General features: G+C 43.5%; 2 protein-coding genes across 2 annotated transcripts; one reads left to right on the forward strand and one right to left on the reverse strand.

Annotated features, from left to right (window-relative positions):
* Positions 1-3,107: 3,107 nt before the first annotated feature.
* On the forward strand, positions 3,108-8,098 carry LOC112232899 (ornithine decarboxylase 1-like). Its single transcript, XM_024400178.2, has 10 exons — positions 3,108-3,354; positions 4,588-4,737; positions 5,083-5,211; positions 5,340-5,513; positions 5,627-5,799; positions 5,901-6,117; positions 6,276-6,522; positions 6,637-6,752; positions 6,871-7,085; positions 7,216-8,098. Exons 3-10 carry the CDS (start codon positions 5,119-5,121, stop codon positions 7,346-7,348), a joined length of 1,368 nt encoding a protein of 455 aa, XP_024255946.1. The 5' UTR covers positions 3,108-3,354; positions 4,588-4,737; positions 5,083-5,118; the 3' UTR covers positions 7,349-8,098.
* Positions 8,099-9,997: 1,899 nt separating this feature from the next.
* utp25 (UTP25 small subunit processor component) lies at positions 9,998-15,069 on the reverse strand. Its single transcript, XM_024400179.2, has 12 exons — positions 14,880-15,069; positions 14,681-14,720; positions 14,410-14,584; positions 14,018-14,254; positions 13,758-13,846; positions 13,215-13,625; positions 12,819-13,035; positions 12,415-12,617; positions 11,704-11,886; positions 11,457-11,566; positions 10,649-10,894; positions 9,998-10,522 (listed from the first exon to the last, which is right to left on the reverse strand). The coding sequence occupies exons 1-12, from the start codon at positions 14,978-14,980 to the stop codon at positions 10,261-10,263; spliced, it is 2,274 nt and encodes a 757-aa protein (XP_024255947.1). The 5' UTR covers positions 14,981-15,069; the 3' UTR covers positions 9,998-10,260.
* Positions 15,070-20,881: the final 5,812 nt, after the last annotated feature.

Here is a 20,881-nt window from a genome sequence, read left to right on the forward strand (position 1 = left end):
GCATCAAGGGCACTGTCTACATGTGACCCCGCCAACATGTGTAGCCTACTGTATCAGCATGTCTGATACAGTAGAGAGGCTATCTGTACTCTACAATTACAGAGTAGTGCACCTATATTGGGTGTCCATTTCGGCTCTCCCCTTATTGCTCAATAGCAGTGCCTGGGTAAGCCTATTCGGGTCTCAGTGACCTCTAGAGATAAATCCAGAGAGGCCTGCCAGACACAGATAAGGTTCTACAGCAGACAGATGATGCATTTCTCTGTAGCCTGGGCTACTATTACATGTCATGTAAGTCTGTGATAACAGTGCCAAGTTAGTCACTGAATGATTGGATTGATCAAGACCGGGTCATTCAGGATGCTGGTACTCTGGGCACCCTCACCAGCTTAAATATACAGTAGGCTATGCTTCAGTGAATTTGCTTTGTAAATATTATTTTATTTGAGAAAAATCCTAAATTGTTCTTGTAGTAAGTCAACCAGTATCAGTAACCAGCTCATGTCTTAACAAACTTTCATGTCACTTTGACACTGAATGCTCTCCAGATATGCCAAATGTGACCCACTTTCAAATGAAAGAGCAAAATGACCATTAGAGAGGTGTGAGAACAAATAAAGGTGGTCAGAAAAATACAAATTCCATAGGAAATACACTGAGTGGAAGGAACATTTTTTCCATAAGACTGACCAGGTGAATCCAGGTGAAAGCTATGATCCCTTATTGATGGCACTTCTTAAATCCATTTCAATCAGTGGAGCTGAAGGCACAACAGCAGACTATTTTCAATTCAGAATTGTTTTAAGTTGGAAAACTTAAAACTTATGTTAAACATGTTGGTCTGCACTGCAAAGTAGGCTATAAGTTGGTTGTCATTATGAAAGACATTTACAAGGCATGAGCCGGGTAATGAAGAGATGGGGTGGCAAATATGGATGATGAGGAAGAGATCTGGGTGACAACTGGCACGTTTTGGGAGCATGTAGAGGCTAGAGATAGCTAGACTACTAAATTGGGCTAAGGAACAGAAGGTGGGTATTGGAGAAAGGCCATCAGTGTGTGTTCTGCAAGGAGTACGATGGATGAAGGTGCTGCGTGAGCGTGGTGAATGGATAGATGTGGTTATGGACTGTGAGGAAGATGTAGAAAAGCCGAATGCAGTGGGAAGATGTGTGTTGAAGAATAACATTTTTGGAGAAAGTGGATCGCTGCCTTTTGGCTGATATGTATTCTGAGGCTGGGTAGAAAATAAATTGGGTATTGTGAAATCGGTGAAGCTAGCTCGAAGTGGACTTCTGATGATTTTCTGTGTTTCTTCTGTCTAGAGGGAGCAGGCACTTCACGTGACTAGGGACAAGACCTGTGACTTGCTTTGCTCTCCGGAGCCCAGCGCCTTTGAAAACAATGGTTACTGTGGTGGAGTTGAAGTGTTGAGGTGGAGCAAATTAAATTGAAGATTCCCTATGTCTGTGATGCCCCCCGTTCGGTGCGATGTAGACCCAGTGGCAAGTGTGGTGAAACTGAGAAGACACTTTCTGTCCTTTTGAGTTTTGAAGCAGAGTCTTTACCTGATACAGTCATGTTATGATATGTAAATGATCCAGTGAGAGCTTTTGTGTCGAACCCACTAAGGTGTTTCAGATGCCGAACCCACTGAGGTGTTTCAGATGTCAAGCTTATGGTCATGTTGTAGCAGGGAGATTCCAAGATGTGAGAAGTGTGCAGGAGGGCATAAGACAAAGAAATGTGTAGTATCGGTGGAAAAACTGTTTGTGTCAATTGTGGGGGTGGCCATCTTGCTGGGGATCAGAAGAGCCCGGTGCAAGAGAGACAGGTTGAGGTAAAACAGAAGATGTCATATGCTGAGGCAGTGAAGTGAGTAAAGGATGATGGGACAAGAGTGATGCGAATTTGTGCTTCAGTAAGGTTGGCTTCTTAGCAATCATTGCCATGGTTATCAGCTGTACCGCAGAAATGGAACATAAATCACAGAAAATAGATGTGGCGGCAGCTGCAGAGAAGTTCTTGGGTGTACAAGGTTTTCCCATAGTAAAAAAAGATTGCAGTCAGAGTGCAGTACACTGCAGTACAATTAAGCAATAAGGCACGAGGGGGTGTGGTATACGGCCAATATACCACGGCTAAAGGGCTGTTATTCTTCAAGACGCAACACTGAGTGCCTGGACACAGCCCTTAGCCATGGTATATTGGCCATATATCACAAACTCAGAGGAGCCGTATTTCTATTATAAACTGGTCACGAACTTAACTCGAGCAGTAAAACTAAATGTTTTGTCATACCCGTGGTTTACGGTCTGATATACCATGTCTGTTAGCCAATCAGCATCCAGGGCTTGAACCACCCAGTTTATAACTGCTGAAGGTCATGGTATATCAGACCTTGCTCTAATTAAGTTCGTAACCAGTTTATAATAGAAATATCGCTCATCTGGGTTTGTGAAATATGGCCAATATACCACGGCTCAGGACTGTGTCCAGGCACTCTGCGTGCAAAAGAACAGCCCTTAGCTGTGGTATATTGGCCATGTACCTCACCCCCGTGCCTCATTGCTTAATTAGTGCAGTATAACTCCAGTATGCTGCAAATGCTGCCTCCAAAAGAACACTTCTTTTTTTTTACTGCAGTAATTTTGCAATGTAACTGCAGACTCTTCAGTGCAGTACACTGAATTTGTTCTGCAATTACGAGTCCAAAATGCCACAGTTGACTGCAGTTACTGCATTTTAACTGCAGTTTCAAAACTGCTTTATTTTCTTGTAAGGTTTACTGCAGAAGAGATACAAGATGTGTTTAAAGAAAGACTTCTGTCCTCCCAGGCCTTCGGCCTGGTGTAGGATCAGTTAGGGTCAAAGTATTGGAATTAGAGTGATTTTTGAAATATTAAATAGTTGTATATAGGTGTAGGGTTAGTTGGTGGTGCAACTTTTTCCTTTTACAAAAGTAAAAAAGTAACGTGATTGACCACACACTACCACACAGTAGGTGGCGGCATGCACAACCAAAATGTGCGAATGCCATGATTACCAAAGAAGAAGAACGAAGAGAAGCTTTCGAGCTACCGCGTCCTACTTCCTCCTAGAGCACATGGAGCCGGTGACAAGACTAAACCGGTTCCTACGTCTACAGAAGGCCGGTTTTAGCTGGCGTGTTGCCCTGGAGACGGCACCTCTATAAATACCGTCGTATAGAAACTTTGGCTTCAACTTTCCAGTTGTAAATCAGTTAGAGAGCGCTACACAGTTTCGTGACAGACTCGGCTGACGAGGAAAAACCGAGTCATATTTTCCAGGATTCTGGTCTAATGGACACACTCTTTGTAAATGCTTTTTAAGGTAAGCCTAATTCAATAATGGATTCTATATTTTCACAAATTAATTTTAAACAGGTTAGCTAGGTAGACTATCGAATTCATCCATGCATTGCGATATCCACGTTGGCTTAGTCAGATCGTGTGAAGTTGTGTTTAGCTAAAGTAATTTTATAGTTATGCCATATTTAGCCTCTTCGCTCATGGAGACCCGTAATGTTACATTGAACTGTGTAACAGTACAGGTCTCCCAGAGCGAAAATGATATGCCACATCGTGCAACGTTAGTTAGCGTTACGTATCTCTGTCTTCTAATATGTTTTTGGTTGAATGGAAGTGATGGGTTTGGAGCAGGTTAAGATACGCCGTGTGTAATTTGGCGAACCTGGGGTTGGTTTGGACCGCGGGAATAAGATTGGCAAAGAAACTCGGTGAACGTTTTTGTTATATCCGTGAACAACTCTCAGTCCCCACACAATGTATTTAACTAGTTTGCTAACATGTATTTTATGATGAAATGTATACTGGTAACATTAGGCAACATTGACGAAGCTCGTGTGGCCATGTTGGCATGGCGTGAATGAATGAATTACGAATTTTGGGCTGTGTTCGAAAGCATCAACCGTGATGTATCATGGGTAAATTGTGACAGACTAACAGATCTAGACGTTATTTTGAGGAGTGATTATTTATGAAGCCGGGTGATTTGGGGACCGTCCAGTCTCGACTCGCCTTTAAAGTCGTCTGCAATGTCGAATGCGCCCATTATAATGGCGCGCCAAGCGGATAAAATACTAATTGGTTCAGCCAAGAAGCGTTTGTTTTGCGTCAGTCTTTCCTGATTGGCTCCTTTTCATGCCACTTAACGATTTAGCCACTCGCTCTGCTGTTTGGATACTTTAGCAGTGTCCTTGTCATAAAGGCGGTTTTTCACTTGCTGGTTAGTAGAGACTTGTCGAGAGACGTTGTGTCCATTTGAGTCCCGGATAAAGGATTGCCCTGTAGTCGGCCTTTTCGAGGGTGTGGTTGTTCAACAAAAAAACATCCTTCGGATTGTCCGATAGTGTAAAAAAGCAAGTATATTGGCCATTAATACTCAATGATAACACTTGCGATGCCAACAGTAACTAATTCTCAGTCATACTACACTATATGATTATCTAAACTGCTAACGGGCTGGTTGAATGAATTAACAGCATAGACACTGTCCTGTTTTAATGCTGCTGTATTTTCACACATTTGAACTCTCTGTTTGCAGAATAATCGCTTTAGGAAAGCGCACACTGGCTGCTCTGCAGGCCCCGGCCTAGAGTCTTACCTGAAAGGCTTCAACTTCACTGGTGAACCACCCTGGCTGCTCTGCACCTGATTAAACTACTTTGCCAAATTCCATCTCTTTCTTGTCCAAGTAAGGGTTGCTTTCCAATCCACTGTGATTTCCAACATGCATGTCACAATATCTTCTAAAATAGGTGTTACAGTACAGACCTATGAGCAGCTGGGGTTGGTTGTGGTTGGTGTACTGTATCTCTGGGAGTAATGCTACTAATTTAGGCATGTTCCAGATGACAATGTGCCATCTTGTACAAACATTTTACTATTTGGGAATTGTCCTTGTAAAGTGTGTAAGTCACTGAGTCAACATTGATTGGCTTTCCTTTAACAACTAGCCCACTGATAAACTAGCCAACATTGGGAAACAAGTGTTTTGGGGTCTGTGCTATGATTTTAACTCTGATCTCCCTTTCCACAGTTCTTTTGTGACAATCTTTAAATATTTTCTTCGACCATGAACACCTTTGCTCCTGATTTTGCCTTCCTGGAGGAGGGTTTCTGTGCCCGTGACATTGTTGAGCAAAAAATCAACGAGACTTCCATGTCTGTAAGAACCACCTCCTGTTGTCTCTGATTTTGCTGCATTTGGTGTGAGAAGTGTGATTTGATGACGAGGCATTTGTCAGTGTAAGATGTATTTCTTATTTGCTTGCATCCATGTCTTTGATCCTCCAGGATGATAAGGATGCCTTCTACGTGTGCGACTTGGGTGACGTGCTGAAGAAGCACATGCGATGGGCACGTGCCATGCCTCGTGTCACGCCCTTCTATGCTGTCAAATGCAATGACAGCCGGGCTGTTGTCACGACCCTGGCCTCCTTGAACGCTGGCTTTGACTGTGCAAGCAAGGTTTGTCTCTTTTCTAAACCACTCCTGGCTTGAAATGCCCTTGAACCCCTCCAAACCCTGCTGCCCTGTGAATGTGTTTCCTGTACTGACCCAGTCTGTCTTTTTCCCATCAGACTGAGATCCAGATTGTTCAGTCTCTGGGTGTGGATGCTAACAGGATCATCTATGCCAATCCCTGCAAGCAGGTGTCCCAGATCAAGTATGCCTCTGCCCACGGAGTGCAGATGATGACCTTCGACAGTGATGTGGAGCTCATGAAGGTTGCTCGGTACCACGACGATGCCAAGTAAGATACCTCCACCCCCATTCTTTAGCCACACTGAAAACACTTGGACTTATTTGGCTACTCTAGAGAAGTACACCTCTTATCTATCTCTCCTTGTCCAGGCTTGTACTGCGCATTGCCACAGATGATTCCAAGGCAGTGTGCCGGCTGAGTGTGAAGTTTGGTGCCACCCTGAAGGCCTGTCGGGGTCTCCTGGAGCGGGCTAAGGAGCTGGGCCTGGATGTTATCGGGGTCAGCTTCCACGTGGGCAGCGGCTGCACTGACCCAGACACCTACAGCCAGGCCATCTCTGATGCACGCTGTGTCTTCGACATGGGGGTGAGTTGCCTTTTCTGCTTTAACTTACCACCCGAATTGATACATTTTATAAATGGACCCTTAGCCTGGTAAGTTTGGTTTTGGTTAGTTTCCAGTGAAGGGGCGCAGTTGGCCCTCAGCGGTAGGCCTAACTCATCTCTGTTGGTTTGTTTCTTCAGTCCGAGGTGGGATTCAACATGACCCTCCTGGACATTGGAGGTGGTTTCCCTGGGTCTGAGGACACCAAGCTCAAGTTTGAGGAGATCACAGCAGTTATCAACCCAGCGCTGGACAAGTATTTTCCTGCCGACTCTGGGATCCGGATCATAGCCGAACCAGGCCGCTACTACGTGGCCTCTGCCTACACCCTAGCTGTTAACATCATTGCCAAGAAGGTTATCATGAACGAGCAGTCTGCCTCTGACGGTAAGAGCAAACTCTCCTCAATCGGCAAACTTGTGGCTACTGCCTGATGTGCGAAATAACATTGCATCACGTAACTTAAAGTTAGCAAAGTTTCATTCCTCTCTGCCCCTACAGAGGATGAGGATTGGACTAGTGACCGGACTCTGATGTACTATGTGAACGACGGGGTCTACGGCTCCTTCAACTGTATTCTATATGACCATGCTCACCCCCTGCCTACCCTGCACAAGGTACGATGATTGACACTCACGCACTTCATTTCAACACCTCTCACACAAGAAGCACATTTTATAAAACCAGTAAAATAAGTTCCATTGTTTAGTCCTTGCTCTCTTCATCCTCCTACAGAAGCCAAAACCAGATGAACGTATGTACCACTGCAGCATCTGGGGACCAACCTGCGATGGCCTGGACCGCATCGCTGAGATGTGCACCTTGCCTGACATGCAGGTGGGAGAGTGGCTGCTGTTTGAGAACATGGGTGCCTACACCGTGGCTGCGTCCTCTACCTTCAACGGCTTCCAGAAGCCAGACATCTATTACACTATGTCCCGCACAGCTTGGTAAGTTATTGGGAATGTAGAATTATATGGACACCAATTGAATGTGATTGTGGCTGAATTTTTCCATACAGTGGTGTCTCACCAATCCTCAAACTTCATTCTGATTCTAAATCACTCTTGTCCTGTGTAGGCAGTGCATGCAGCAGATCTGTGCCCAGGGGATGCCCGTTCCTTTGGAGGAGTTGTCCTGTGTGACATCCAGCTGTGGCCATGAGAGCAGCCTGGAGCTGCCCACCGAGCCTTGCCAGACCTGTGTGCTCTAATCATAACACCAACATAATCTCATAAATACCCACCACCACGCTGCCACTCTATGGGCCCAGTAGCCTGTTTTTAATTTCCTATTCAGTTTTTTTTTTTTTACTCATACTGTTGAAATGCCGGTTACTTGACTGGAGAATGAGGGGCATGTTGGTGCACATAACTTTCTTTTCTGTATGAAAGACAGATCTAATCCTGAGCTGTCCTATTGTTATGGGGGTCTGATTGGCTAATGTCTATAATACCAAGGTTGAATGTTCATTTATTGTAGGGGCCACAAAATGCCTTAATTTGCACTGACCTAAGTCGCTCTGAATGAGCACTTGTAAAATGACAATGTAAATGTTACATGGCGGTGTCGTAGGTGTTTTTTTTTCTCTCCAGTTCCTAGAAGGCTCCATTTCAGTTGACTCCACTACCACATCTCATGACTCAAAGGGCTGTTTGAGTGCTGATTACTTTGCCAGGTAGTGGTTACTACAGATATTTAATTTTCTCTGAATCCTTTCCCACCGACCACTTTCAGTGTAGGGATTCAACATGCAGACTGTCCCTCCTTCTCCTTTTCTGTATTTAATGTTTTTTGTTGCTGGGTAGTACACCAGTTAATGATAATTATTCATGTTTAAGATGCATTTTTTTTTAACAGATATGAAAGAGATGGGATTGCACATTTGTATTGCTTTCCTATGGAAACTGTCAATTTTGTATTAATTTTTTAATTATAAATAAAATGTAGGTGCAGAGCTGAATAATGTTGTGGTCCTTCCTGGGGGGGAAAAGGCATAACACACCTTGGATATTACTACAGTAGTGATTCACTAACTATATTGAACAAAAATATAAATGCAACCATTTCAGTTAGTTCCTAATAAGGAAATCAGCCAATTGAAATGCATTTAATTAGGCCCTAATCTATGGATTTCACGACTGGGAATACAGATGTGCATCTGTTGGTCACAGTCCCTTAAAAAAAGGGATGTGTGGATTAGAAAACCAGTCAGTATCTTGGGTGACAATTTACCTCGTGTAGCATATTTCCTTCGCATGGAGTTGCTCAGGCTGGAGCATTCCAAACCGGCTCAATGGGTGACAGCTGAGTATGCAGGCCATGGTGGAAGAACTGGGATGTGTTCAGCTTCCAAGAATTGTGTACAGATCCTTGCATGGGCCCGTGCATTATGGTGGTGGATGAATTGCACAATGGGCCTCGGTTACAGTATGTGTGCATTCAAATTGCCATTAATAAGATGTAATTGTTTGTAGCTTATGCCTGCCCATACCATAACCCTGTTGGCACTCTGTTCACAACGTTGACTTCAGCAAAACGCTCCCCCACCACGCCATACATGGAGTCTGCGTTTGAGGCCGGTTGGACGTACTGCCAAATTCTCTAAAATGCCGTTGGAAGCAGCTTATGGTAGAGAAATTTACATTCATTCCTATTGCACACTCCCTCAACTCGAGACATTTTAGTAACCTTTTGTCACCAGCGTAATGATCATGCTGTTTAATCACCTTCTTGATAATCCATCCACCTGACAGATGTGGCATATCTCAGCAAAGGAGAAATGCAAACGTGTGCACATAATTGGAGACATAAGCTTCTTGTGCATATGGAACATGTCTGGGATCTTCTATTTTAGCTCATTAAACATGGGACCAACACTTTACATGTTATATTTTTGTTCGGTGTGTGTATATATATAACTCCAAAAGAGTTACATTATTGCCAGGGCCCTTGCCTTTTGGGGCACCTAGCCGGCAAAACATTTTACTGGCCCCCAGCAGAGAATGTTTTGAAGTACATTTCCTGCAATTCTACACTTTTCCCCCCATGGGGCAGAACATTTCACGCAATTCTACAAATTTTGCCATGGGGCAGAGATGTTTTTTTTCCCCCCCGGTGTTTAAGCAAATTTCTTGCACTTTGACACATTTTCCAGTGACTTGTGCCATGACTAACAAAATCAATGGGGGCCCCCCGGACACGTGCCCAGTCGGTATTCGGCCATAATTACAAGTTTAGATAACTGGCTAGACTAACTACCAATCAAAACAATTGTTTGCGGATATGGCTACTTAAGTGAAACTTGATGCACAACCACATTTTAAAATTGTATCTGGTGTATTTTACTCTCAACATTAAGTTGAGAACCAGACTGATCATAGAAAAATTAACTAAATTATCAAAGCAAAGGTGCACATCTGTATCACTTAAAGTATTTAAAAGCAATATGCTAACATGACAAATAAAACATTTGAATGCTGGTAATAGACTCACAATTTCATAGACTCGTTTGAGTAAAAAATGAAGACACTTAATCTCAAGTAACATTGCTTTAATACCAGTGATACTGAACAAAAAATGCGCTGTACTGCAGCGCCAGCTGTGCCCGGGAGGTCTGTGGGGCGACACACAATTTGCCTATCGTCGTCCGGGTTAGGGAGGGGTTGGCTGGTAGGGATATCCTTGTCTCATCGTGCACCAGCGACTCCTGTGGCGGGCCGGGCGCAGTGCACACTAACCAAGGTTGCCAGGTGCACGGTGTTTCCTCCGACACATTGGTACGGCTGGCTTCCGGGTTGGATGCGCGCTGTGTTAAGAAGCAGTGCGGCTTGGTTGGGTTGTGTATCAGAGGACGCATGACTTTCAACCTTTGTCTCTCCCAAGCCCGTACGGGAGTTGTAGAGATGAGACAAGATAGTAGCTACGAAATAATTGGATACCATGGAATTGGGGAGAAAACGGGGTAAAAAAAAAGCAGATATGCTGTTGAAAAGAATGTCTGACTAAAGTCAATACATTTTCATGATCGGCATCATTGATGACCTGTGTCGTAAAACTAAAGTGGCTGTTGAAAGGAAGTTCCCTCTTCCTACCTACTGATATCAGTCACTTTCCATCTGCGTGTTAGGGGCCCATAGGGCCCTTCTCCTCGCCAGTGACGAACAGGTGTGCGGGCTTCTGGGACTGCAGCATCTGAGCGGCCCTTTGGGCCCCAGTGATGGCAGCGAGGCGCTGGGCGTCATAGTGTGAGTAGAGGGCTGTGCAAGTCCAGCTAGCCTCCTCTCCTTGGCCCCCTGCCTGCAGCATGTTGCACACCTCACTGTAGAAGTGAGGGTATGAGGGCAGCCCATAGAAGATCAGGTTCTGGATTCCCTTGATGGTGTATCTGATAGGAGGTTGACAATTATTCAATGGGAAAGTTCAATGCAACACTGTAAACAGGAAGTTGTCCAGCTGTGTATAATAGACAACAAAAATTGCCTGACATTTAAAAATGGAGCACCACTTTTACCTCTTGTAGAAGTGGAAGCGTTCGGTGAAGAGAATAAACTGTTTATCTCCCTTCTGGAAAAAGTGCCTGGCACGGGACACCTCTGACTTGGTCGAGTACTCGCATATGCTGGCAAAGTTGATCTCCTCCTTCTTCATGTAGTTGCGCAGTCGGACGTAGTCGAAGTATGAGGGAACATAGATGAGCGTGTGGGACATGACCGAGTCCCTGTACTGGGGCAGGACCTTGTTCACAAAGAATTGGAACCTGCCAGGGAAAATGGGGTTAAATTAAGAAAAGGGTTTATTCATTGATTGATTTTAAGATGTCAGTATAACATTTAAGCACAATAGGAGGTAGTCAATGACTTCCAATTGTTTACAATGAAACTTCACTATAATATATAAACCATGAATTTCCCTCTGTAGTCCGATCTGATCTTGTGGTATTAAAATTTGCCACTTGCAGAGTAGGGTTGATCTTGACTTGGAATGTATTAGTGCAGTGCCCTCCAGTATTCGCTATGTGTCTTACACCGGGGCTGTCTGTTGCAAATCAGACGTTACTTTTTCTTTATTTGCTGTAAGGTTGGGCTCGGTAGACCTCTAAAATACAGTATGCTACTCCAAATATCGCGAAATCCAATATAATCTGTTGCGCCGTTAATGATAATTCCAGACGGTGCATTTTTGGTTCTTATTTACAATATCATAGTTGCATTCTAATTTTTTAAAATTAGTATGGTGAAAAATTCATCCCAACCCTAATTTCCTGCCCAGATTATATACCATCGTAGGATACTGCTGAAGAGTACATTGTGTGTCTTTACCTTGCATCCTGGTCCATGAAGCTGTTAGAGTTGATCATCTGGAAGACATGAGGGAGCTGAACCAGAACCTGGCAGATAGAGCCTGTTATAGGCATATTTTTGGTGGCAACCTGGAAAAAGAATGTGGAAAACATGACTTTCATAATACTCAATTAACAATGTTTCCAATGGCATGGCGTATAACTCATTAGTTGAAATCGTACAGACGGTGGATTGAATAGGCCACACAGGCTAAGTGCACACTGACCTGGCCGCGGTAGTTGAAGCAGTGCTTAGAGATGATGTTGTTGATCTGTGGGTCCTGGATAGAGCTGAACATCAGTGTCTGGCGATAGTACTTGGCCCAGTTGTTCAGGTTCCACATGCGCACCCTGGAGAAGTCCACCCCATGGGGGTCCAAGGGCTGCAGGTTCAGATGCTTCATCACATGCTGGAAGAAAGCACAGCAGGGATTGTGGTTAAAGCAACATGTTCTGTGGTGTAGAAGGTCCCTTTACACAGGAAGGTAATTCACTAAAATACCAAAAGGGCAGCCTGTATAATGCCATAGTGACACTTCCCTGAATTATACACATTATTTACAATAGTAGAAGTGGATATTTTGGGCTTTTTGTCAGTATAGCAGAACTCGATGAAATATGGAGGAGACTTTTTTAAATTTTACCTTTATTTAGCTAGGCAAGTCGGTTAAGAACAAATTCTTATTTTCAATGATGGCCTAGAAACAGTGGGTTAACTGCCTTGTTCAGGGGTAGAACCACAGATTTTTACCTTGTCAGCTCGGGGATTCGATCTTGCAACCTTTCGATTACAAGTCCAACGCTCTAACCACTAGGCTACCTGCCGCGCCCAACTTAATCTAGGCTACTGTTCATCAATCCAGCCTAACCCTGCCAGTAGGTAACCCTATCTAACCACACTAGCAGGTAACCCTAACACTATAGCTAGGTAACCCTACCAGTAGGTGCTCCCAGTTCTGCATGAGGAAGACGTCGGCCTGGTCCACCACCAGTATCTCGATGGAGGACAAGAAGTCGTAGTCCCGCTTGGCCTCGCCCTCCACCCCCAGCACTGTACGCAGGCCCAGCGGAGACGCTATGATGATGTCAGAGGAGTAGAAGGGTGCATAGAGCCGAATGCTTCTCCTCAAGATGGAAACTCCTGGTTTGAAGAGGGTGGGGTCAAAGGTCGATAATGGCCAGAGAGAGGAAATTAGCCAAATGTGGAGGCAAAAATGGAGTGCAATCTATTGTGAATGAATGTCTAAAAAAAAGAAGGTATTTTAGGGAAATATAAACACGACAACAAACATTCTCATTGTGTTTGCCTGCAGCTTAATGCACATCCTATTTGCTTGCTGACCTATCCTGAAGTGATCGTCGATATTGCCCGAGAAAATGGCGGTGTAGTCGTCTGGTCTGAAGAGGTTGGGTGGCGTGTTCACTGGTTCCTCTCCAAATTCGTCCTTGAATCTCTTCTTGTTGCTGACATCCATCTTCCTGCCCTTGGTCTCCAGGAGGTTGATGAGGGTCTGGACCACCCGCAGTGCTCCATCTCGGAACGGCACCAGGATCAGAACCTGTACACAGATGCATGAGGGAACTGATTACAATATCTTGGTGGTGAAAAGGGGTAGACTAACCAGATGTGTAAACAACATTCAGTCTCTTCAACCGAGCTGGACTACTAATCAGCACACATTGGTGCTACTCTGGATAGGGACTTAGGACAAAGTACACAAGTAAACAGGTGCCTTACCTTGGGTCGGGTCAGGCCTTGGTCCCGGGGCTCATCCCGTGGCTCAACTCCGGCCTTGTCTGCGGCTTGGTTCTCCCTCATCTGGGCATTATGACCCAGAACGCCAGAGTTGGCCTTCAGCACGTGGTTGAGTGCGTGGAGGCAGTAGGCACTGCGGACCTGCCAGCCCTCGGTGAGTGGTGAGCTCTCTGGGAAGTACACGTCCCTGTAGGAACCCATTAGAGACAGCAGCTCCAGCTGCAGTGGACTGACCTCCTCCACGGCTCCCTTAGATTTGGAGGTCTGGTTCAGAGATGTCCAGTTAGTTTCCAGGACTTTGTGGAGCGCCAGAGGCCTTTTGTCTTTCTCCTGGCCGGCGGGACCAAACTTCTCCAGAGGGGAGGAGCAGAGGAGGGTGCCCAGGCTTGGCCACTGTGTGTGATTTGTGTGGGGAATGGGGTGGTGAAGGTGGACATGACGAGAGGTTACACAATGTTGGCCATAAAACTTGAATAAACAAGAACACATAAAAATGTAATTAAGCTCAGACAAATATGGGCGTACCTTGACCTGAGTCTTGGCCTTAGTGCGAGCAGTGATCCGTTTTACGTCCTCCTCACTAATCTCTGTGTCAAGGTGCAGCTTAAAGGAGTCTAAAAAGATGGGTAACACACTGAAGCCTTGCCTTTTCACTCCAAACTCACCTTCAGGGTTTGGTTGCGGCACTGAGCTATGAATAATTCCAGAGCTGGATAGTGGATACAAAACCAGAATGATGGAAGATTAAATGAAGTAGGACTAAATTTCTCCCAATGTTTGCTTACCTTCCTCATCCTCTTGTTTAGCAGTGCTCTCTGCACCCTCCTGTTCTCCTTCTCCAGAGAAGTTGTTCTCCAGACAGAACTGAGACTCATGTTCCTTGTCCTCAAAGTCCACTCCTCCTGCTGTTTCATCCTCACCCCCTTCATTTGGTCCTGCTTCCCCCTCATCTGCCTCTTCTGGTGTCACAGTCAAATGATTTCCTGCTTCTTGATATTCCTCATCATCTCCATCACTTCCTTCTAAAATCAAGGAGCATAGAAAATTCTAAATTCCAATCTGATTTGTAATGTCACTCCATGACTGTTCTAAAGACAATCATGACATAACCAATACTCAATATATCTGCAAGCAAAACTATGCTTCAATCAGTGTGCACTTTGACACTTTCACTTGCCTTCACTGAGATGCTCTTCTACCTCTTCCTCATCCTCTTCATCATCTACACTCTCATCTTCGCTTTCGTGGTCTGCAGGGCTGCTGAGAGTAGACAACAACTTCTGGTATGCTGACTTGTGCTCTGGTTCGTCGTCCTCGTCACTTTCAGCACAGGACTGTACTGGGCTGTCTGGCTGTAGAAAAGAGAAAACACATTTACAAAAAACGCTAACTAGCAATTGAAAGTCAGATAAGCTAGTTAGTCGACGAGACAATAACGTTAGACTTACCAGATCCAATATTTGTGTTTTCTCTGCCTTTTCTGTGACTCTAGAATAAATCATTTAAAACATCTGATTTATAAACATGTACTTTATTCTATGCAGGGTCAAGTGATTAGCATGGTTAGCTGTTTGCTAGCTAGTTACGTTAGCTATAGTATAGCTAATTGAGGAATACAAGTCACAGTGAATTTCAATTGCTGCGTACATATCATGAAATGGATGCTCCTCCCCAAATTCTTTCAGATGTTTCTTCTGCTTTTTTGATAAATTATTAAAGATCTGATTCTTCTGTTTTCTCTTCCCCATTGTTGACGGTTCAGTCACTAGATAGCTAGATAACTTTAGCTTGGTCGGGACACACGTGTGTTTGGGTTTTTTCGCAGATCAAAAGCGTCACTTCCGGTATTCAAATTAAAGTGACAATCCACTGCAGTCAAATCAAATTGTATTGGTAGTGTAGCGAAATGCTTATGCTTCTAGATCCGACAGTGCAGCAGTATGTAACAGGTTAATATCTAACAGTTCCACAACAAAACCTAATATCTAACAAATTCCACAACAAAACCTAATACACACAATCTAGTAAAGGAATGGGATGAGAATATATAAGCATAAAATGTATGCATGAGCAGTGACAGAGCGGCTATGATGCAATAGATAGTAAAGAATAGATAGTGAAGGATACAGTATACAGTATATACATATGAGATGAATAATGAGAGATATGTAAACATTATTAAAGTAGCATTATTAAAGTGACTCCTGTTCCTTTTATTAAAGTGGCCAATGATATTAAGTCTGTAGGAATTCAGACACCTTTCTGTGCTTGTGGTGGCTGTTTAACAATCTGATGGCCTTGAGATATAAGCTGTTTTTCAATCTCTCTGTCCCAGCTTTTATGCACCTGTACTGACCTCGCCTTCTGGATGAAAGCGGGTTGAACAGGCCATATTTGAACAATTAATTAATTATGGGGATATCAGTTGAATGTTTGCTTGTTTTAGCTGTTACCATGGAAGACCTTAATTCATTGTTAACCATTTTAGTGTCTAGTTTGTTTACTCAGACCATTTGACTTTTACGTGTCAATGAGGAAAATGAACAATAGAGTCAGGCGGCAGGTGGCCAAAACGGTTAGAGTGTTGGGGCAGGAACTGAAAGGTCGTTCAATCTTAAGTTGACAAAGTGAAAAAATCTGTCGGCTCGGGGACCCTTGCTCCAGGGTCGCTGTTGCTAATATATGGCAAACCCTGGCTTTGACCCCACTCAATTCAATTCAAGGGTGTAACGTTTGCTTCCAACTCATACTCTCAAACACGTAGATCCCCTGAACGCAGCTCACGGCCCAGATCCCAATCACCTGAATTCTGATCATCTGTTCACACACCTGTATGTCATTATCACATTAGTTAGTTCAGTTATTTGCACCCCATAATTGTGAGGTATTGTTTGTTTTGTGACACACTTCTATTTGGAGCACTGGATTGTATTGTAATTTAATCTGCCTGTGTATGATGAATTTTGCCTATTTCCTGCCTGTACTTTTAGCCTATTGGATTTTGTTATATAAATAATTCTAATATCGAGCACTACTAGCAGACCAACACTCTGGTTAAACCGGATGCCCTCAGATAACTCTGGGCCCAGTGTCCTCAGTCAAGTTTAGAGCCTACGTGCAATAACATGATTATCCGAAGGACACACAGCTGCCATCACGCAAATATACTCCCCTGTAAAACTACAAAGAGCAGCCTGCAACACTAACGAGCTTAGAAGTGCCAAGCTATCTCACTGACATTGAACCCTACATGCACTCCTGCATAAACAGGAAACACCTGAGCCTAAAGCAGACATTACCAGTCCCTAAAATCCATGTTTCCTTGACACACACACATCTCATGAAGCACTGTACACTCACACTCTACCCTCCCCTACTGGTCGGGTGCCAAGAGCAAAGGACTTTGCTGTGCACCAATGGGGCCCGCTCTGGCTAGAGCAAGGCCCACCTCCAACTCTTCAGGACCAGTCAGAAGATCAACACGACGAGACTCCACCTACATTATTCTGTGCATACATTCTGTTGTAAACTCTGGCTGAGCAGCCTAATTGTTCTGACTCCTCACAGAGTCACATTCCTTAGGTCCGTGCACGATGTAGAACAAGATAACTTTGACCAATAAACTGCCTTTTTGATACACCTGATTCCACTCTGTCCAGCGTCGTTGTTTTGCATTCCCCCTCCAGTATGAAACACTAACAATTTCCTGTTATCAACCAATTGCCTGATCTCCCGGAGGATGTTACTAGCCTTTTCTCTGCCTTTACTGTTGCCTTTTTGGACCCCCTGTGTATGACCTTCTGCCTGCCCCTGGACCCAGCTACCTGCCTCCTCCTGTGGTCCTTTACCAATAAACACCTGCTGCACCCTGCGCTTGAAACCACCTCTCTGTCTCCCATCATGTTCATTACAAAGGGGCTTTATTGGCATGGGAAACATATGTTTACATTGCCAGAACAAGTGAAATAGTTAATAAACAAAAAATTACACAAGTTCCAAAATAAAAAATCAATTTAAAATGTGTTTGTCAATTGTTGTGACTTAGACAAAGATCCGATCAAATTTTATGGCCAATTTATGCAAAAATCCAGGAAATTCCAAAGGGTTCACATGCTCTTTTTTGCCACTGTAAATTGACTACGTCCGTCCTAGCTCACTCATTGTCTTAATTGAAATTACAGATTGCCTCTTATCCGCTTGTCGTCCCCTTATGCCATAGTTTGAACAATTGTAAGTCGAAACCAAATTTGTTAGACAGCCATATGCTCTTTTAAAGGCAGTAAATGAGGCTGATTCAACTGTTTCACTGCCAGACAAGGCTTCTCTGATAGCCAGGCGTAGCTGTGGTAAGGTGTTGGGACTGCTGTTGGGATTTTGCTGTTGGGACAGCTTTATGTAGGCCCTAACAGTTTGTGGGCACCGTTTGTCACTGTTATATTGCAATTCATGTATTGTTTCGTGTTGTGTTGTGGCTTTGCTGGCATATATACCACTTTTTTTGCCTTTTTTTTTGCCCCACCAAGATTTACATGCTAAAATCGCTAAACCACTGCTTCTTGTTGTAACGATGTGCATATAGTTGAATGAAAATAAGTCAACATAAATATGGGTTGTATTTACAATGGTGTTTGTTCTTCACTGGTTGCCCTTTTCTTGTGGCAACAGGTCACAAATCTTGCTGCCGTGATTGCACACTGTGGTATTTCACCCAACAGATATTGGAGTTGATCAAAATTGATTTTTTGGTGGGTCTGTGTAATCTAATGGAAATATGTGTCTTTAATATGGTCATACACTTGGCAGGAAGTTAGGAAGTGCAGCTCAGTCGCCTGTCTTCTCTTGAGAGCCAGGTCTGCCAACGGAGACCTTTCTCAATAGCAAGGCTATGCTCACTGCACATCATTTTGGGTCAGTCACAGTGGTCAGCTATTCTGCCACTGTGTACTCTCTGTTTAGGGCCAAATAGCATTCTAGTTTGCTCTGTTTTTTTGTTAATTCTTTCCAATGTGTCAAGTAATTCTATTTTAGTTTTCTCATTTGGTTGGCTCTAATTGTGTTGCTGTCCTGGGGCTCTGTGGGGTCTGTTTGTGTTTGTGAACAGAGCCCCAGGACCAGCTTGCTTAAGGGACTCTTCTCCAGGTTTATCTCTCTGTAGGTGAGGGCTTTGTTATGGAAGTTTTGGGAATCGCTTCCTTTAAGATGGTTGTAGAATTTAATGTCTCTTTTTTGGAATTTCATAATTAGAGGGTATAGGCCTAATTCTGCTCTGCATGCATTATTTGGTGTTTTGCATTGTACATGGAGGATATTTTAGCAGAATTCTGCATGCAGAATCTCAATTTGGTGTTTGTCCCATTTAGTGAAGTCCTGGTTGGTGAGTGGGCCCCAGAACTCACAACCATAAAGGGCAATGGGTTATATAACTGATTCCAGTATTTTTAGCCAGATCCTAATTGGTATGTCAAATTTTATGTTCCTTTTGATGCGATAGAAGGGCCCTCTTGCCTTGTCTCTCAGAACATTCACAGCTTTGTGGAAGTTACCTGTGGGGCTAATATTTAGGCAGAGGTATGTATAGTTTTTTGTGTGCTTTAGGGCAATGGTGTCTAGATGGAATTTGTGTTTGTGGTCCTGGCAACTGGACCTTTTTTGGAACACAATTATAATTTTTTACTGAGATTTACTGTCAGGGCCCAGGTCTGACAGAATCTGTGCAGAAGATCTAGGTGCTGTAGGCCCTCCTTGGTCAGGGACAGAAGTGCCAGATCATCAGCAAACAGTAGACTTCAGATTCTAGTAGGGTGAGGCCGGGTGCTACAGACTGTTTTTTAAATTTTACCTTTATTTAATAACTAGGCAAATCAGTTAAGAACAAATTCTTATTTACAATGATGGCCTACTGGGGAACATTGGTTTAACTGCCTTGTTCAGGGGCAGAACGACAGATTTTTACCTTGTCAGCTCGGGAATTTGATCCAGCAACCTTTCAGTTACTGGCTCAACGCTCCAACCACTAGGCTACCTGCCGCCTGTGTTCTAGTGCACTCGCCAATTTGAAGGTGGGGTTAGCAGACCCTCATGCCAAATTGAGTCAAAATATATTTTGAAATCAACAAAGCATGAGAAGACTTTGCCTTTGTTTTGTTTTGTTTGTCAATTAGGGTGTGCAGGGTGAATGCGTGGTCTTTCGCACGGTAATTTGGTAAAAAGTCAATTTGACATTTGCTCAGTACATTGTTTTCACTGAGGAAATGTATGAGTCTGCTGTTAATGATAATGCAGAGGATTTTCCCAAGGTTGCTGTTGACGCATATCCACGGTAGTTATTGGGGTCAAATTTGTCTCCACTTTTGTAGATTGGGGTGATCAGTCCTTGGTTCCAATATTGGGGAAGATGCTAGAGCTAAGGATAGTGTTAAAGAGTTTAGGTATAGCCAATTGGAATTTGTGGTCTGTATATTTTATTATTTCATTTAGGATACCATTAACACCACAGGCCTTTTTGGGTTGGAGGCTTTGTTTTTTTGTCCTGTAGTTCATTCAATGTAATTGGAGAATCTAGTGGGTTATGGTAGTCTTTAATAGTTTATTCTAAAATGTGTTTTTGATCATGTATATGTTTTTTCTGTTTGTTCTTTGTTATAGGGCCAAAAAGATTGGAGAAGTGGTTTATCCATACATCTCCATTTTGGATAGATTACTCTTTGTGTTGTTGTTTGTTTAGCATGTTCCAATTTTCCCAGAAGTGGTTAGATTCTATGAATTCTTTAATTACATTGAGCTGATTTCTGACGTGCTGTTCCTTCTTATTCCATAGGTTATTTCTGTATTGTTTTAGTGATTCACCATACTGAAGGTGTAAACTCAGATTTTCTGGGTCTCTATGTTATTGGTTGGATAGGTTTCTCAATTTCTTTCTTAGGTTTTTGCATTCTTCAACAAACCATTTCTCATTGTTTTTAATTTTCTTAGGTTGTCTGCTTGACATGTTTAGATTTGATAGGGAAGCTGAAAGGTAGAATAAACTGTTTAGACCTTCACTATTACAGTGCAATGTTTTGTCCAGGAAGTCGTCTAAAACGGTTTGAATTTGCTGTTGCCTAATTGATTTTTTGAAGGTTTCTACCCTACTTTCTTTCCATCTGTAGCATTTCTTAATATTGTGCAGTTCCTTTGGCTTTGATGCCTCATGATTGAGTATTGCTCTGTTCAGGTAGACTGTGATTTTTGCTGTGATCTGATCGGGGTGTTAGTGGGCTGACAGTGAACGCTCTGAGAGAGTCTGGGTTGAGGTCAGTAATCTACAGTCAGTAATCTACAGCCAAGGGACTTTATTTACCTTTATTTATTTTATTTGAGCTGTAGGAGTACCTACCATAGGAGTCTCCTCAAAGCCTACCATTGACAATATACTAACCCAGCTTGCGAAGGAGCTGCAGGAGTTGTGACCCATTTTTGTTGGTTGTTTTGTCATAGTTTTGTCTAGGGGGGCATATTTGGAAGGGTATACTGTCTCCTCCAGGTAGGTGTTTGTCCCCCTGTGTGCTGAGAGTGCCAGGTTCTTGTCCAGTTCTGGCATTTAGGTAGCCAAAGACTAGTACATGTCCCTGGGCCTGGAAATGGTTGATCTCCCCCTCTAGAATGGAGAA

This window comes from Oncorhynchus tshawytscha, linkage group LG08 (genome assembly GCF_018296145.1).
Source record: "Oncorhynchus tshawytscha isolate Ot180627B linkage group LG08, Otsh_v2.0, whole genome shotgun sequence".
Lineage (NCBI taxonomy): Eukaryota > Metazoa > Chordata > Actinopteri > Salmoniformes > Salmonidae > Oncorhynchus > Oncorhynchus tshawytscha.

Excerpts from the sequence above, each read along its gene's own strand:
- LOC112232899 (XM_024400178.2), top strand. The coding sequence starts at position 5,119 with ATGAACACCTTTGCTCCTGATTTTGCCTTCCTGGAGGAGGGTTTCTGT. Across the intron at positions 5,514-5,626 it reads GCTTTGACTGTGCAAGCAAG|ACTGAGATCCAGATTGTTCA; the intron begins GTTTGTCTCTTT and ends TTTTCCCATCAG. Across the intron at positions 5,800-5,900 it reads CGGTACCACGACGATGCCAA|GCTTGTACTGCGCATTGCCA; the intron begins GTAAGATACCTC and ends CTCCTTGTCCAG.
- utp25 (XM_024400179.2), bottom strand. The coding sequence starts at position 14,980 with ATGGGGAAGAGAAAACAGAAGAATCAGATCTTTAATAATTTATCAAAA. Across the intron at positions 13,626-13,757 it reads AGGCCAAGACTCAGGTCAAG|TGGCCAAGCCTGGGCACCCT; the intron begins GTACGCCCATAT and ends AATCACACACAG. Across the intron at positions 13,036-13,214 it reads AAGGCCTGACCCGACCCAAG|GTTCTGATCCTGGTGCCGTT; the intron begins GTAAGGCACCTG and ends ATCTGTGTACAG.